Source organism: Telmatherina bonti, assembly GCF_933228915.1.
Source record: "Telmatherina bonti genome assembly, chromosome: 16".
Lineage (NCBI taxonomy): Eukaryota > Metazoa > Chordata > Actinopteri > Atheriniformes > Telmatherinidae > Telmatherina > Telmatherina bonti.
Window position 1 is genome coordinate 20,962,596 of NC_136614.1, and position 16,929 is coordinate 20,979,524.

Genomic DNA, 16,929 nt, shown 5'->3' on the forward strand with positions numbered 1-16,929 from the left:
GCCCTCCGTGAAGTGGCTTCTGTTGGTTTTCCTTCCTTTTTAAATGGGAGATTTTTGTTTTCCTTCTGCTGTCGCCTGCTGCCTTGTACATGCTAAGGATGGGGGATGAACTGACTTAGATTCAATCCCCCATCAAGGCAAGATTGAGTACAGCCCATTAGTTTCCTTTGCTAAGATGTTATATGGGCTTGTTTGAAAATTGAATGGATCACAAAAAACTGTCTCAAACTGATTTTCAGTCAAATTCCCTGAGAAGACGTTGTTGTGAAATGACGCTAAACAAATAAAGCTGAACTGAATTGAATAGTTCAATATATCATCAGTTGTTAAATCTGGTCACCTTCTCTTCTCTTTTCCTGAGATTAATGAGTAATTTTTTTGCATAATATCAGGATGTGACCATCTTCTCTGAATAAACTAATAAAAAAATTATGAACGTTTTTATTTAACAAAATGTTTTTGATGTGCAGTTTTAAAATACTGGTTAATGGAAACTGCTGGACGTATTTTTATTTTCCTTATTTAGAAAAAGAAAGTCATGGGTGGAAGGGGAGATGGAAACACATTTCATAAATACATTTTGGTGTCTGAAGGACAAATGGCGATAAATGTGTTTGCTACTTTTGGCCACAATCAGTGGATCTGGTCAAATCTAAATTTACTCTAAAGATTGGAAAAAATATTGAATTACACATTAATCATATTTGGGGTGCGCAAGATTCTGCAATTTCTTCTTACAATTATAATGCACATTTTTCAGCAAATCCATCCATTTTAACAATAAAAAGATAAACAGTATATGAGAAAAAACTAACACTAAACAGCTGGACATAAAAACATAGACATAATAACCACAAACCCCCTCCTGGAATCCAACATCAGCATTAACGTGACACCATTTTAATCCTTTGCTTTATCAGAGTCCAATTAAAGCAAAGTGTCTGTCTGACACAAACAGAGATAGATAACTAATTTCCTGTAGGAGACCCAAGGGAGGTGAGAGGGAGGAAATACAATGAGGGTGATTTACTCCAATCAAAAGGCAAAATGCCTTTAAGGATAATAATATGAGCAGTTATTGCACCTGCTTTAACTAAGACATTTCCTGAAGGTTTAAAAAAACAAAACACTACTTATCTTTGGATTATTAGACGTTCTAATTTACCTTCACACTAAAAACATCAGACCCGAAGGACACACAGTATCTGTCGGCTGCTTTCTGTCTTAACATTTAACTTTCATTTCCATGTTGAAGTGTTTAAATCTGATTTCAGTGGGTATCAAGTTTGTCGCAATAAAATTGTGTTTACCTGATGGGTACACTTCTCTTTCAGCACATGACCCTGTTTCATCGGGCAGCACATTGATTCATACCTCCTGTGTGCGACTGCTTTCCCCAGAATCTGTCAACAGTTTGATGGGGGTGGAGCGCTGAGACACGGACCCATCATCATCTCGGTCCTCCTCGGAATCATCCTCCGATGTACTAGAAATGGCCTCCTCACTTGGGGGAGGAGGTGCACTGGCAGCAGTCTTCCTTTGGAGAACTGTCTCCTCCTTGCTGCTCTTGTTGCTGCAAAAACACACACAAATAAACACACATAAGCATAAATGTATAAAATTACCTATATGTAATCTTTACTAAGGCACCTGAACTTAATCACTCATTAGATTGATAGTGGTTATATTCCTTCCACAGCTAGTCAGTTAAAGAAATCTAAACCTGCACCTGAAACAGACTTTTTGGTCTCCAGCAATTGTAAATTTCAAAATCACCATCCCTCTAAAGAGAATGTTTATCTTGAGGAAATGTAACCCCTCTGAAGCTCAGTGTTCTTTGTCCTTTGCGAGAAAAACCAAATAACCAACCAACACTCACCCAAATAACTAATCCAGGATGGTTTTCACTGCAGCTCTTCAAATCCAACTTAAAACAGGAAAAAAAAAAAGCTGCTTGCGAAGGTTAGTTTTTACGGTTACGTTTAATCTGGTGATGTTTGAAAATGACTAGAACCAGATTGGTCAATTAATGCTCATCTCAGTAGCTTGGCATCTTGATATGGGCGACAAGTCACCAGAAAATGAGCAAAGATATATTTCAGCAAATCAAAAACCAAAGCCACACAACCTTAACAGAACCACTTAAGTTTTCTCCTGACTATAATATTGTATAACTGTATAGCAATGATTTGCTGCACAGCATTGATAGAAATAATAAAGTGGTGATGTTTACCCACATGCTCCTAAAAAGATTCAGAGCCAGTGAACTAGATGAGTCATATTGCACTTTCTGGACAGACAAATCATTTAAAGATTGAATAGAACCTTGATGCCCACGCTACATTATAGATAAATATGACTCACTGGACCTTCTGAACTTTACATAGTTTTTAACCGGACAACTGATTTAATAATTCACAAAAATTCAACACGTGCAGAATTCCCAGTTAAACTCTCAGTGAAGGTTAACAAAGTTAATTCAATTAAAGTATCTGATAAAGGAATTAGCACAATACCCATCAGTTGAGAGAGGATGAATCAGAGCAAGCCCTTATAATGCCAACTACAATAACTTGGTGTCTGAATACAGACGGTCACTTGTCTGTATCCAGGGGAATGAAATCTTCATCAGTCTGTAAGTAAGAGTAGATAAAACAGCTTTCCATCCAGAGGCTCAGAAAGACCAGCAGCAGATTCATTCCAGATGTATAGCTGAGACTAAAGTGACACAAATCACAGACTGATTAAAAAGAGAACAGACAAACACAAAGATAACAAAAAAGGAATATCTGATTCTTTGATTTCATTGTGGCCTCACAGCAAGGAGGTTGCTGGTTTGAACCTCGGCTCAGGGAAGCTTTGAACTTTGGCCTTCTGTGTGAAGTTTGCATGTTCTACCTGTGTATGCGTGGGTTATTTCTGGGTACTACTGCTTCCTCCCACCATCCAAAGACATGCATGTTAGGTTGACTGGTCTAAAAAGTTGCTAGGCGTCAGCGTGAGTGTGAATGGTTGTTTGTCTTTCTGTGTTGGCCTTGTGATGGACTGGTGATTTGTTCAAGGTGTACTCTGCCTCTCGCTGTTACTCTGCCTGCAGCCCTTAATTTGACTAAGAAGTTAGGAAAATGGGTGGATGGCTTGACGGCTGGATGGCTGGATGGCTTGACGGATGGATGGATGGATGGATTTTAATTTCAATTCAACTTTATTTATATAGCGTCAAATCAATGGCAATGCCATCTCAAGACGCTTTACAGACAGAACCTTGTCTGTGGATGGATAGATAGATTGATGGATGGCTTGACAGATTGATGGATGGATGGATGGATGGATGGATAGATTGATGGATGGCTTGACAGACGGATGGATGGATGGATGGATGGCTTGATGGATGGATGGATGGATGGCTTGAAGGATGGATAGATGGATGGATGGATAGATGGATGGATGGATGGATAGATGGATGGCTTGATGGATGGATGGCTTGACAGATGGATGGATGGATGGATGGATGGATGGATGGCTTAACTGATGGCTTGACGGATGGCTTGTTGGATGGATGGATGGATGGATGGATGGATGGATGGATGGATGGATGGATGGATGGATGGATGGATATGGTTACCATAGTTATGGTAAGTGTTCTATCTTGTCAGAGTTCATTCGAAGATTAACTAAAACAATTGTGCAACTGAAGAGATTTTCTTCAAGAATAGACTTAAATCCTTAAATGACACCCCATTCAATTCCAGAGCTTCATTAAAAACAAATCATCATGTTTTTATTTTTTGTTTTTAGATAAAAGCTGTTCATTTTTTCATCAACTTCAGGCTGAAACAGAACATAAGATACCCATTAATATGCAGTGTGACCGTTGTAGTTTTGTGCTAAGTAATTCATCAGAAGACATCAGCTGGTGAGACAATCAAGGGTTATTCTTTTAGAGTTCTGTGTGTTAACTTTTATATTTTAAAAAAAAAAAATCCCATGGATACACAAACTAATCAGTTGGTTCCACGAAAACAGAGAAAAGGACAGAACGTTATTTTGGTTACCTGAGCACTCGATGACTAATGAAGCTGTGAGTATAAGGGCACGGTGACATGGAATTCATTACACACCCACTCCAAAAACACACACACACACACACAAACACATAAATATATTCAAAACAATAACATCCCATGTACTGCAGGATATTTAGTTCCAGAGGCACTCACCCCAGCACTGATTTTCCCGTTTCCTCTGGCTTGCGAACTGTGAAAGGACTTGGATCCACTCCCACTGACTTTGGCATAAATTCCCTTTATGAGAGCAAAAAGCAGGATGCTTATTAGTCAACATATTCGTGTACTATGACAACACAGTTTCATAATGCAGGGTCTATATAAATGTACATGCATCTACCTCACAGAGTTTGTCATTGCAATGCAGAAAGTGTCATCAAAAGATGTGAGCTCGTATGGTTTGAAGAATTCTGTGTAGATGTCTATGCTTTCATCGAAGCGGTTGACCCTCTTCACTTTGACCTTCTTCATAGTGTCCTCACATGCGACTGCATCCAGATAAATGCACACAAACAGAACCATAAGTAAACACACTCATAAACAGAATATACGTTAGGCAGTATGTAAAACATGTCTCTTGCAAAAAAGATAAAAACAAATGATAAGAATGGTAGCAAATGTTGAGTAGACAAAGCCTCTACAATCTATAGCCAATGTGCAAATGATGAAAAGAAATCAATGACTAATAACGTTTTATTGTATTTTCAGATTTAAAATAGCCATTGCAGAACATCTAATATGCTGAGTTATTTATTTTCAATTTATCATCATTCCTAATATCGATTTTGTGGTGATAATGGCTAAAAACAAAAAACTGTGTGAATACATTAGAAGAGTGCTGTAAAACCAGCTGCTGGTAATTGGTCATAGCCTTACCAAAAAAGTAAAAAAAAAAAAAAGTTACATCCACTCTTTTTCTAATGAAAACAGAATGAGTGAAGAACAATAACTTTAACACAACTGATCTGATGCAGAAATGGATGTGTTGAAGATACCTTCATCATAAGGAACAGGTAGGTAGGATAGGATTCCTTCTGTCCACCACAGTGTGTAGCTGGAAACAAACCAGATGTCCAAATGCATTACAGCCCATCAAAGACAAGTCTGTTTTAGTCTCATCTGGAGCTTCACATAACCTAGATTCGAAAATTGACTTGCCTGGACCACCTACTGTACACCTGAACACATCAGACTCTTATTCACTGTAAGCCATTTGAATGAATGAATACCCTTGCTGGATGTGCTACTTTCTCCAGTTTGTAAGTAAAAGTGCTGCGTGCGTGCCAAATTGAATTTAACTCCTGCCATGCTAATTTCAGAGAACGATGACTGAAGTACCTGGGCCCATTATGGCTATACAAACGAATGGCCCATGAAAGAAAAATGGATCTATTTTATGTAAGCTTGAAGACAACAAAAAGGCAGAAACCTGAATGCACTTTATTACCCTATGCACATGAATAAGCACTTAGCGATTCTAGGTCAAAAGCTGAAATTAAATACAAACCCCAGTATGAAAAAAAATAAATGCAAAACTTTGCACATCATTTATAGGAAAAAATATGTTTGTTTCTTTTTGTTTTTGTTTCTGAAGAAACATTCATTTGGCGATTAATACAAAAAATATTATTTAAGACAAATTGGGACAGGGGCACGTTTACCACTCTGTTACATCAGCTCGTCTAACGTATCTGAAACCAATTGTTGCTGTTTTGAAAGTGATATGTTTTTTCTGATACAGAATTAAAGAATTAAAGCTTTAGAATATACAAAACCCCACATCTTTATGTGAGAACAAGTCAGACAATCTGAAACTCAAAAGATGGAAGTTATGCAAGTTTAAAAAGGGGATTTCTAATTTTGACTAATCAAACCAGTTTTTCCAACCTTGCTTCAGTTCAACTTAAATTTGCTTATGGACATAAAAATGTTTCAAAGATGCGTTTTTTTGTTTGTTTTTTTTTCAGCTGTGAATTTTTCTTCTTTTTGTGCCTGCTAAGACACAAAAAGTCATCAATCTTCCTCAGACTGTGCAGGAATTTACACCACAAAGTCGTATCTGCTTTGGAATTAGTGCCGCCTGGATCTCTGATGATAGCAGCCATGTCAAACAGCTTTTTAGCCTTGTCCATGCAGAAATATTTCTGCTTATTTTAATCTTTGCATCAGGGCTCTCCAGCTCAGGTCCTTGTGAGCAACCATCCTGCAGGTTTTAGTGTTTCCCTTGTACAATAAACTTGATTCAAATGAAAATGAGCCATTGATTTGGGTCAGGTGTGTTGCAGCAGGGAAACACTAAAACCTGTAGGATGGTAGCTCACAAGGACCAGAGTTGTAGACCCCTGCTTTATATTGAATTGTTCACTGTGGGTGCCTGAAATCTCCAAATTTTAAACAAGCACATCTCAAGAGATGTTAAGACCTTTTTTTTTAAAGAAATAGACACTCAAAGAAAGGTTATCTCTATCAACATTTACTTATATACCATTAGTGTCTGCTAAGGCCTCAGAGTAAAGCTGCTGCTATGATAACTTCCCGTTTCTTATTTTGCTGTGTGGAACTAGGCAATATGTGTGTGAAATATGAAAGGACAATAAAAAAGTTGAGAATTCTGTTACTGCTTTGTCTCCTATCTTTCCTCTACTTTCTGCTTCTGTCAAACAGTTTTGTCCAACCATGTGTGTGTGATCTGTTTTGTTCTCCCCGTTTTGGAGCCTCAGTTTGCTACCAGCACAGCCTCTTACTTTCACATAGTGTTTCTTGAACACAAATAAACTTCTGTTCGTCTCTTGTTTGTTTTGTGACCTGCTGTAGTTTGTGCAATCAGTGCAAAGCGATCACATGACCCTCATTTCCATGAAGCTCACTTTGGGGACTGCCACACATAAAACAAGATTTTGAGGTCAAAGCTCTGTGATCCTTGTCAGGCTAAAGTGGATGCTTGATAGAACCCAATTGGACTGACCAGAAAAGCAATAAAAATCCATCCACACGTTCATGTGAACAACCTCGCAGTTCATTAGAGAAGTGTACAGCCTGGGCTTTTAGAGGAAAAAAAAAAAAGAGAGCGAGAAGCCTTCTTAGAAGTAGCAGAGCAGGTGCTAATCCTTTGTGAGTGCTTTCACACAGAGCCAGTTAATGAGCACAAAAACAAACAAAAACTTCCCCAGCATAAGAAGAAACCATAAGAGGTTCATGCTTCATTGTGCAAAGAGAAAAGATAGAATCACATTGGTGTATTTAGATGTAAGTATTGTTATATCAGTGGGTTGAGGTGTGTGTGTGTGTATGTGTGTGTGTGTATGGAAGAGCATGCTTACCTGCGTCTGTCATAAGGGAGGGCCATGGTGCTTTTCTGATGCAGATAAAAATCTGTGGGCAGCTCCCAAAGGTGTGGCTTACACTCTGACGGCTGGTAGACTTGGAGGAACAAGTTGATAGCGTCTTGTCTGTCGGCATCTGAATGATTCATGCAGATGCATCAATAACAGCATTAACACATTATGTTTTCAAAAATTTCAGTCTGTCAGTGTGCCACTTCCAGACCAAGAGAATAGAAACTAAAAAAGGCAATAAGACTTTAAGAACCACTGCAAAGGAAATTAAATTAATTTCAAGTTCATTGATCATTTCAGCTAAAACAAAATTTTCCCACTTCTAGTAACTAGATCCGAGTTTTTTTTTTGGACTTGGGGAAAAAAAAAAACAAGCGGAGGATATCTTCTCATGTAATTTCAATATTCTCTGGCATTTAATGGAGAGTGAGATCATTTTAATGAGAATAATCATTGATTCATTCCTCTACAGTTAACTTGAGTGAAAGGTGGAAACATCCTAAAAGATAAATGAACAAAGCTTAAAAAAGTCAGGCCAATATATTGAGATATTTTCTGCCTTTTCATCCAAAATGAATAGGACAGCAGTTCTGAAATAATAATTTCCAGGACAGAAAAGGAATTAAAATAATATTTATTGAATAGTCCAATTTCAAGCTGGATAGAACAACAAAGTAAAACAAGTCAACTCATAAAATCAAAAAGGCAAACAGTGAAAAGTGTAGTCTGAAGTAGGTGAACAATGTTGATTTCAAAACAATGAACCTTAAAGAAATCAGCCATTTAAAGCAAAATGTTTCGTGACATTTGGAGAATTGTTCAGATTGCGGATCTGTGGAGTGTTCTGCCAGTGAACTCAAAGAAGAAACCAAAGTTCTCCTGTCCAAACCAGTCTAGTTCTTCTGCCTGGATGTATTTTGTGAAAATAAAGAGGAAATTCTTCACCGACATATGAGTAGCAACAAACAAGTGATGCTAATCCTATACAGGAGGACTATGAATACATAACTATACAGATTTGCTTCCAGAATGCTATCTGTCAGTAGCTAACTCTGTGCAGAAGTGTCCATGTTGCCTTTGTGTACAAGTCTGCTGGGACACTGATGTACGAGTCCTGTGATTAGATGGAGCAGTGAGACATCCAACAAACAGAGACGTGAGCTGTAAGCTGTAAATATTTTCATATTTCATAGTTGGGTCTTTCATGCCTGCCTTAACTTTCTCTCCACATTTTGCAGTGTGTGGTTTATAACTCACCAGCACAGGGGCTCATTTACAAACTGGTACAAACTAAATTTTCTCTTATATGAGTTATTTCTCATAATCCTGTTCTTTCTTTGTTTCCTTGACAACTGTCAGGCTCATGATTAAAAGCGTGTGGCCCTTCATGTGTGTGTTCATATACACAACCTTTTGTTTTGTTTTGTTGTTAGAAAGTTCTCTTTGGAACCATATTTCACTAACTTATTCTAGCTTAGCTGCTGTACTTTGTTTTATTACTGAGCTATTATGCTATTATATATAATTTTATGCACATTTATGGGTTTTTTTTCTCCTTAATAATTAGCCAACATTTTCAGATTTTGTGTATCTGCAATGTAAGACCAGTAAAACATATTGCAAAGGATTGTACTTTCATACACATTGTATTCAGCTATTCCAAATATTTATTTAAAATAAAAGTCGATTCATTTCAGTCTTACTGTTTTTAACCAACAGTCATTATAATGGCAATATAGACTGTTCTACGGATAAATCAAGTTGAATAACCAGATCCCAAATCAGATCCCACTAACTCACAACTCAATCCAGGAAGGTTAATGCTTCAAAGACTCCATTCACCAGCTACTTATATAACACAGAACAGGTCTGCAGTGCACTGATACCCATTAATGAACTGTTAGCATAGTTGACCTCATCACGAGTCCAACTCACACCTGCAGCAGAGGTAGTTTGAAATGCTTGCCAAACTATCACATTAAATCTAGACATGTTTGGCGAGGTAATCCCTTCAGATGTTTGTGGGTTCAGCTTGTAGCACGTGTTTTGCTGTTGCCCAGTCTCATGCCATTTAATCCAAACAATTGTGCGGCCACGTGAAGGCTGAACCAGAAAGTCACATTCAATAATAAAAAAGCTAAATTGAGTCCCCAGGTAATTTTAAGCCTGAGATGTCTGAGGTATATCACTAGTTAAGAGCTAAAGTAATACATACTCTACACTATACTTTGGCATCAATAAAATTACTGTCAAGTTTACCTTTCGTATTCATAAAAAGGAAAACGTCATCAACACATGTTGACAGCCAAACCAAGTTTATCTCAACTTGCTACAGAGAATCTATTGACCTGGTCCAATCATCTACGATGATCGTGGGTGATGATGTGAAAGATGTTTCCTATTTAGTGGCATATGTTCCAATAAACACACTAAAACAAAAACTGTTGTCCAAACTGATGGGCTTGTGTTATTTCAGGTTTTTAATAGAAATTTTGGTCAACAACTTAATAAAATTGTTTGGTTTTCATTTCCCAGTTCTATAAGCACCTTGCGATGGACTGGCAACCTGTCCAGTGTGTACCCCACCTCTCACCCCATGACAGGTGGGATAGGCTCCAGCTATCCTGCGACCCGTTCTTGGTCCAGCGGTTCAGAAACTGAATAAATGGGTTTGATAAGCCAAAGGTGAATAGTCTGAATTATGTGCAGAAGATAGATAATAATTATCAGGAAATCATGTCATAAAATGATTGAAAGGTTGAATGTGACATAACCCAGATGTGCAGCTCAACATCTAATGGCTCTGGAGTGGGGTACCAAAGACCATCCTAAAATTGCTATATTTCCTTTTAGTGTAGCTGTAGGAAGCTCCATTTCCTGCCCTATTTAACATTTAGTGATTCCACAGCCATGTGTTCTTACTAAAATGTCACAGATAGTTAATCAAGGTCTCTGTAAAGAGCATTAAATTATGACAATAAAATAAATAAATAAATAAATAAATAAATGTGGATGTTTACTTTTTTTAAAGTACCGTGGCCTCTGTATGCATAATCTTTACAGATTGCCTTTCCACCTATGTTAAACTTGAGAGTATGACTGTAAATAAAATGGGGTTATAAGGCATTAGGTCTCAACTCTGGTCTGTTTTAACAATAAAAAAAAATAAATGAATAAAATTCAGCTTGAATGAGTGAATAGGAAAGTATTTAATCATTTTTCAGACCTTGTTTAAATGTCTCTGTAGTAATTATGAGTATTTATTGACTCCAGGTACGATTGGCACAACCCCTGGGTGAATATGTTGATTTTCACTGAGGATGCTTGATACTGCAGTAACAGCTTCTACAGATGGAACAGCTCACTTTTTCTTTAAAGCACATTTATTGACCATAATGTCCCACATAGATATGCCAATACTGACTAAAACAACTCATTTACAACCAAAAAGAGGAGACAGGTCAGTTTTACAACACAGGTCACCCTAATTCCTGCTATGCAGGTGGAGATTTGCAGAAAGCCATGCTGAACATAAACATGCTACAACTGGCAATGGAGACTGCTAATTTGGCATCTGTCGTGGATTATGTATCTTCTTTGAGCTCTCTCAAACCAGTAAATGTCAGTTTATTATTGACTCTTGCTACGTTACTACTTCTTATAAATGCAATAATTTTGCAGATAAATGAAAATTAATGTGTAATTGTAAGAAGAACCCCCACCAATGGTTTATGTTTTTTAACCCCCTTCCAGAGACCCATGAAGCAACAGTCATCTCTGTCAGGACATTGATTCGTAAGACCTGATATAGATCAAAGGATCATTAAGTGTGTAGTTCAGAAAATATTGACTACTTGTGTACTATATTTTCTGTTCGTGTGCGTGTTTGTGTTTGCTTATGTAAGCCTATCCTACTTGACATTTCACTCCGGCGAAACAATCTGCTACTTTCCTGGCTCCTTTCTCCAACCAACCAATGATCCCATCTTTTGAAATTAAGTGTATGACGGTAGTAAAAAGCAATGAAACGAGGGGGTGGTTGACTAAGTAGGTCAAAGCAGTACAGATCTGTTTCTTTTGGTTAAATACACAATGTTCCTTATTACCTCTGGGGCAATGTGTTGGGAAAATATTTCCGTTCATCATCCATGTTTTCTTACAGATATACTGTCTTTTCATGGCAAACTAGGGTGTCATTTCCTTTATTACAAGTCACAATGACAAGCATTACTAGGCCTTTAAGGTCAATAACGGATTAGCGGTTACATCTCCTTTGCAAATTAGCTGTAATAAAAACATTTGTCAAGGTAACAATAAAATACACAAAACAACTTATAATGCACCTTCCTGCTATTGTGAGCATAATCAAAAGTTTCAATAAAAGCTACAGTACACAGCACACACTGCAGAGCTTCGCTGCTAATTTTGTCATCCACGCATTTCAATGTAAAACTGAAACAACAGCATCTCTGGCCCTTGTTATTTCCATTTCTATAAATTCTATATATATTACATTCATGTTCTTGTATTCTTGGTGTTTAATGTTTAATTCAAGAGATCCTGAAACACAAAGACGACGCTTTTACTTTTAAATTACCTTGGGATGAAAGGCTGGTCTATTATCATGGCTATGTTTGTTTACCCTTTTATAGCTACTCTTGACCTGTATATTATCTTCTAATTTCTATCAGAAACAAAATAATACAACTATAGATAGCTAGCTAGAGAGACCGACACAGAATCTTTTAATTAGCATGCAACTATATGGTTGATGTCTTTAAATGGGGACATTAGATTGTCAGGATTTTGCCTCTTTAAGATTGGGTGTTTTATTACAAATCTATTTTCTCAGCAAAACATGGAAGACATATGTCTGCACAACATATTATCTGAATGCGTTAGGCGTTTCTGCCTGGGAAAGCTAAGTTGCTGTGTTTAGAGAAGTCAACAACATGACAATGGACACAGTTTTACATTTTAGTTTGGACAAATTAGGCGGGGAAGAGGTGGGCCTATTTAGGAGGCTTCATGAGGGATAGGGCCTTTTCTGTAGCTGGCCCAACCCTCTGGAAGTCCTTCCCACAATACATCCGAGACACCACAGATCCTGCGACCTTCAAATCCAAACTAAAAACTTACATGTTATGTTCTGGTTTTAAACATTTTATTCTAATATCCTGTATTTTATTGCTCCATTTTATTGATCTTTTTTCATGTGCATTATTGCATTATTCTTATTATTATAATGACGCAGTAATTATTTTGTGCCAGCAAGTGTATGTGTAAAGCATACCTGAGAAAGCATTGCTGTAGTACCGTGACAGTGTCTGCATGATGTCTTTGGAGTGCTGTGTCCAGGGTGCAATCTTGCGGTAGGTCTTTACTCTGTGGACCAGTTGAGAGCCACCATACTGCAGAGATAAAGTGTCTCCGTGGTCCTCATACAGCTCTTCAAACAACCTGAATCATAAAAGACATATAAAAAAAAACTAAAAAAAACATATTGGCATCATAGTAGTTGCTTAACATTCATCCTTTTAAGTAACTGAGTCATTAATGGAACTGGTTTTTTTTTGTTTTTTTTAACAAAATTGTACAAAAAAAGACCACATGTACACAAGACAAAAAAACATTGAATGCTTGATTGATGGAAAAGGATGTTTTACCTCACACAGTCTGTATCAAACTGAAGCTTGGGCTTGTCAATCATTCCCAGAGCATAGAGTTGATAAGCCAGTGCACACTTGCCCACCATAAACTGGGCTGTATTGGTCCGGTCTAAACAATCCACACAGTTCGTCCGCAGCACACCGGTCTACAAGAACAAAGACTTAGTTGAGCTACAATACTGCCAAGTGCAAGATATGAATTATATGAAAATTCATCACAGTAACAAAAGTAAATAGCTTGCTCATTCTATTCCAAGTTTTAAACAATAATTTTATACATGTAGAAGTAACAGAATTATGTTTTCATAAACTGACTCTCTTGTAGCATTTAATGAGACACTTGAATGCAAAAAGTACCATTTTGGCCAGACACAAACCAAGATGTACCATGTTGTTTTCATACCATCTTGGTCAGGATTTCATTCTGATATGATCATTCGTTCAAGTAGTTTGAGGTTTGACCCCAAAAAGTCATACTTTAGCTTCTCCCATTTTAATTACAGTTACAAAGCCAAAGATGGGACTCTGTTGGGGGTGTGAGGCTAAATAAATATTCTGCAAGGGGTGCAATGCTGAAAAAAGATTAAATACCACCGGCATACTCTGATCCATTGGTGTTGTTTTATTTACAAAGCCTTAATTAGCAAAACCTCTCCTTACCGCTTCCCTTAACTGATTATATTGTATTCTTAGAATTTTTTCAGAATAATTGTTTCATTAAACCTTTAATAATGTTTTAAATCTCATGAAACTGTGTACATAGTTTATAAACTTGTGTCATTGCTATATGCACGTATCATTGCATGTTTTACTTTTACTTCTGACCCAGGTCATCATTGTAAATGAGGATTGAGTTTAAAAAAAACTAATAATAATACAAAAATTCACTATGTTCTTTCTGACAGTATTAGTTTCAGAGTAATTCTTAAATAAAGCAAGACAAGAGCTCTTGTCTGTGAAACATCCCTACCATGAAAATACGTGGTTATATTATCATTACTTCACTCTGCTTCTTTTAAAATTCACACATAAAAGCTGGCAAACAAATGACAACAAATTTGATCTGTGTGACATACTTGTAGTCGTCCATGGGATGTCATGTATCCACCAACATCTCCCCACCTGCAAAAATAATGTCAAACTCAACAATGTGAATAAATTACAAGGGGAAATTTTTACTTTTTTGTGAAGAAATTTCTTGTCCATGTTCCTGTGCATGGTAAAGTGGAATTATTATTCTGTGATAAAATTGTAAAGGTAATCAAGGTGGAATAAATACAGATAAAGACAAATAAAAACATAAGACTGCAAATAGACAACATATGTTCAGTGTGTTGAAATGCACAAAAAACTGTACTTGGTACATTGAAACCTGAGCAATTTATTTGGATAATTATACCATTCATCACCATTGGACAGATAGTGGCATTAAGCTCTTGACAGTTGTTAATAAAATTTGGGTCAAACCTCTACTGGCTTTTGTTTATTTGATTTCTTTTTAATCCACCCCATCTATCTTATTATTAATTTGCTTTTAATCACTCTTATTGATGCTTTTATTTTCATGTGATTTATTCATTGTGTATTTTATTTATTATTTACAATTTCTCCATTTAATATTTCAATGTACTATATTCCTTTCTTTTAAAAACATTTTTTTCTTGTATTTATGTTGTTTTAATGTAATTGGAAATAAATTAAGGTGTTTAAAAGTTTGGAAATCTGTCCACTGTCAGGTTATTAAGATTTTAAAGATTATCAATGTTGGTTTATCCTAAAGGTTAATTGTGTGTGTAATGCAATTAAATCCAAAGGAAAAAATTGCAAATTGCAACCAGCTGAATAAATCCCACTTCTTAATGATGCTACTAATGAAGGCATGCTAATGGGGTGATCACTTTGTTATTATTCAAGTATATTGTATCTCATAGGTACATCTCTGTCGTATCTGTAGAAGTTTATCAGGAGAGTCTGAGCAAGAATGTGTATTATAAAGCAGAAAAGAGTAACAAGCTCATTAACAGACTTCTGTAAGTCAGAGATGTCGAGCTCCAGTCCTCGAGGGCCAGAATCCTGCAGGTTTTCCATGTAGCCCTGCTAAGACACACCTGATCCAAGTTAATCAGGAACAGAACTTAATCAGTAGTGTACAATTTCATTTGCTGTTGGAGCCATTTAATGGAAGCCAGGTGTGTTGGAACAAGAATATATGGAAAACGTGCAGGAGAGCGGCCCATGAGGACCTCAGCTTGGCAGAACTTACAGCAGTGTAAGTTCTGCCAAGCTGAGGGACTGAAACATCGACATCCAACAACAGACAGCTCTTGGGAAATAGAGTAGCTCGGACTGTTACTCATCAAGAATTTAAACCCCAAAACAGCCTTTACCATGCTAATGGCTGAAGCAGCCGTTCCCGTGGAAACCATACTGCACTGCTAAGCATGGACATTTACAACATCAAAGACACTTTAAAACAACTTCCAAACTTAGTCGACACAGAATTTGCATTAGAAAACATCGTGGTCTTTGGCAAATTAAAAACCTTGAATTCAGACCAATCACACCTGAAATCAATCATCCGTTATCCACGAGAACATCAGCTGCAGATTTCCAGAAATAGAAGTACAGATTGTCAGGCTGACCGGGGCTGAAAACGTCAGCAGGAATGCAGATGAGGATCACTTAGCTCTGTGATAACAACAAATAATCAATGTGTCAACTTCCTTACCAAACCCACAAATGATCAATATGGGGGTATCGACCACCCCCTAGACCTTAACAACAAATGGGATATAATGAAACTCAGCTCTACTAGTATTTCCTGGATGGACTTCTGCCCAGTGTCAGCAGCAGGTAAAAGAAACTGTGTTCTCTGCTTTCTTGTCCAGACTCAATTAATTAAGGGGAATGTGATCTGTGTTGAGCAAATAAACAAGGACAATACACTAAGAGTTCCCGACCTTTTTCTACTAATCAACCAACACTAGGAAAGGAGATGAGAAGACAGAGCAGGATCCTGAGACAGCCACCATCTTCTGATCAGCTGGTGGATAGCTAATCAGGTCATGCACAAACGTGTACATATACTCCATATGATGCTGAAGCAGATGCAAATCACTGAACCTTTAAGGAAACAGATGTGTTTTGGCTTAAAACTTGAAACAGAACCACTGTAAAAGTCTGACAACAGGCGCTGTTGAACAGATGCTGAGCATCTACGCTTACTTTTATCTCTCTGTGCTCCCGATCCATTTTATTGTTCCATACACTTTTTCCTTAAAGTAAAACGTAAAGACTGTAAGAAAAAAACTGCTTCACACAATAAAACAGATATTTAATGCTCATTGATGCTTGACGGAGAAAGACGGACATGGAGATAGATCAGATGTACACATTCGTCCATGTCCTACATCATTTAAGCACGTAATTAGGTCCTTTTTCGCCGGCCTTGAGGATCCAACTCATATTTTAAAAAACCACAGGGTTACTATTAAACAGTAAAGTTGACATGTGACCAGCAAAAGAAACAAACCAGAGAAGAAGAAGGAGAAGCAGAACAATAAAGAAAAAAGGGCAAAGTTGTAGAAAAGACAGGGTGTGGGTTGCAAACAACTTAACGGTGGCGCCTTTCCATCAACACTTGATGTCTGAAACTGACGTCACAAATTATAGCTGAAACAACTTACTAACCATAGCAACATAAAAGACACATGGAAGTATGAGGGCGGTGATGCATAGCAACGTCTGGAAAAGACTTCCCCATTTACACACTTAAGGGAGCATAAATGGCTCTTAAGGGGAATATTTTCTTCCCTGCACGAACTTGATGACCTGATTGAAATTAACTTGTAAGAAATC

The 16,929-nt window shown here is 37.2% G+C and overlaps 1 protein-coding gene across 1 annotated transcript in view; it reads right to left on the reverse strand.

The window, feature by feature from the left end:
* fig4a (FIG4 phosphoinositide 5-phosphatase a) overlaps positions 1 to 16,929 on the reverse strand; it is a gene marked incomplete at its 3' end in the record, with an annotated part of 51,145 nt that overhangs the window by 16,023 nt on the left and 18,193 nt on the right. The window contains 8 exon segments of the mRNA XM_079255490.1: positions 1,375 to 1,573; positions 4,221 to 4,304; positions 4,408 to 4,555; positions 5,063 to 5,121; positions 7,388 to 7,526; positions 12,696 to 12,862; positions 13,069 to 13,217; positions 14,148 to 14,193. Coding sequence (XP_079111616.1) covers positions 1,375 to 1,573; positions 4,221 to 4,304; positions 4,408 to 4,555; positions 5,063 to 5,121; positions 7,388 to 7,526; positions 12,696 to 12,862; positions 13,069 to 13,217; positions 14,148 to 14,193 — 991 coding nt within the window.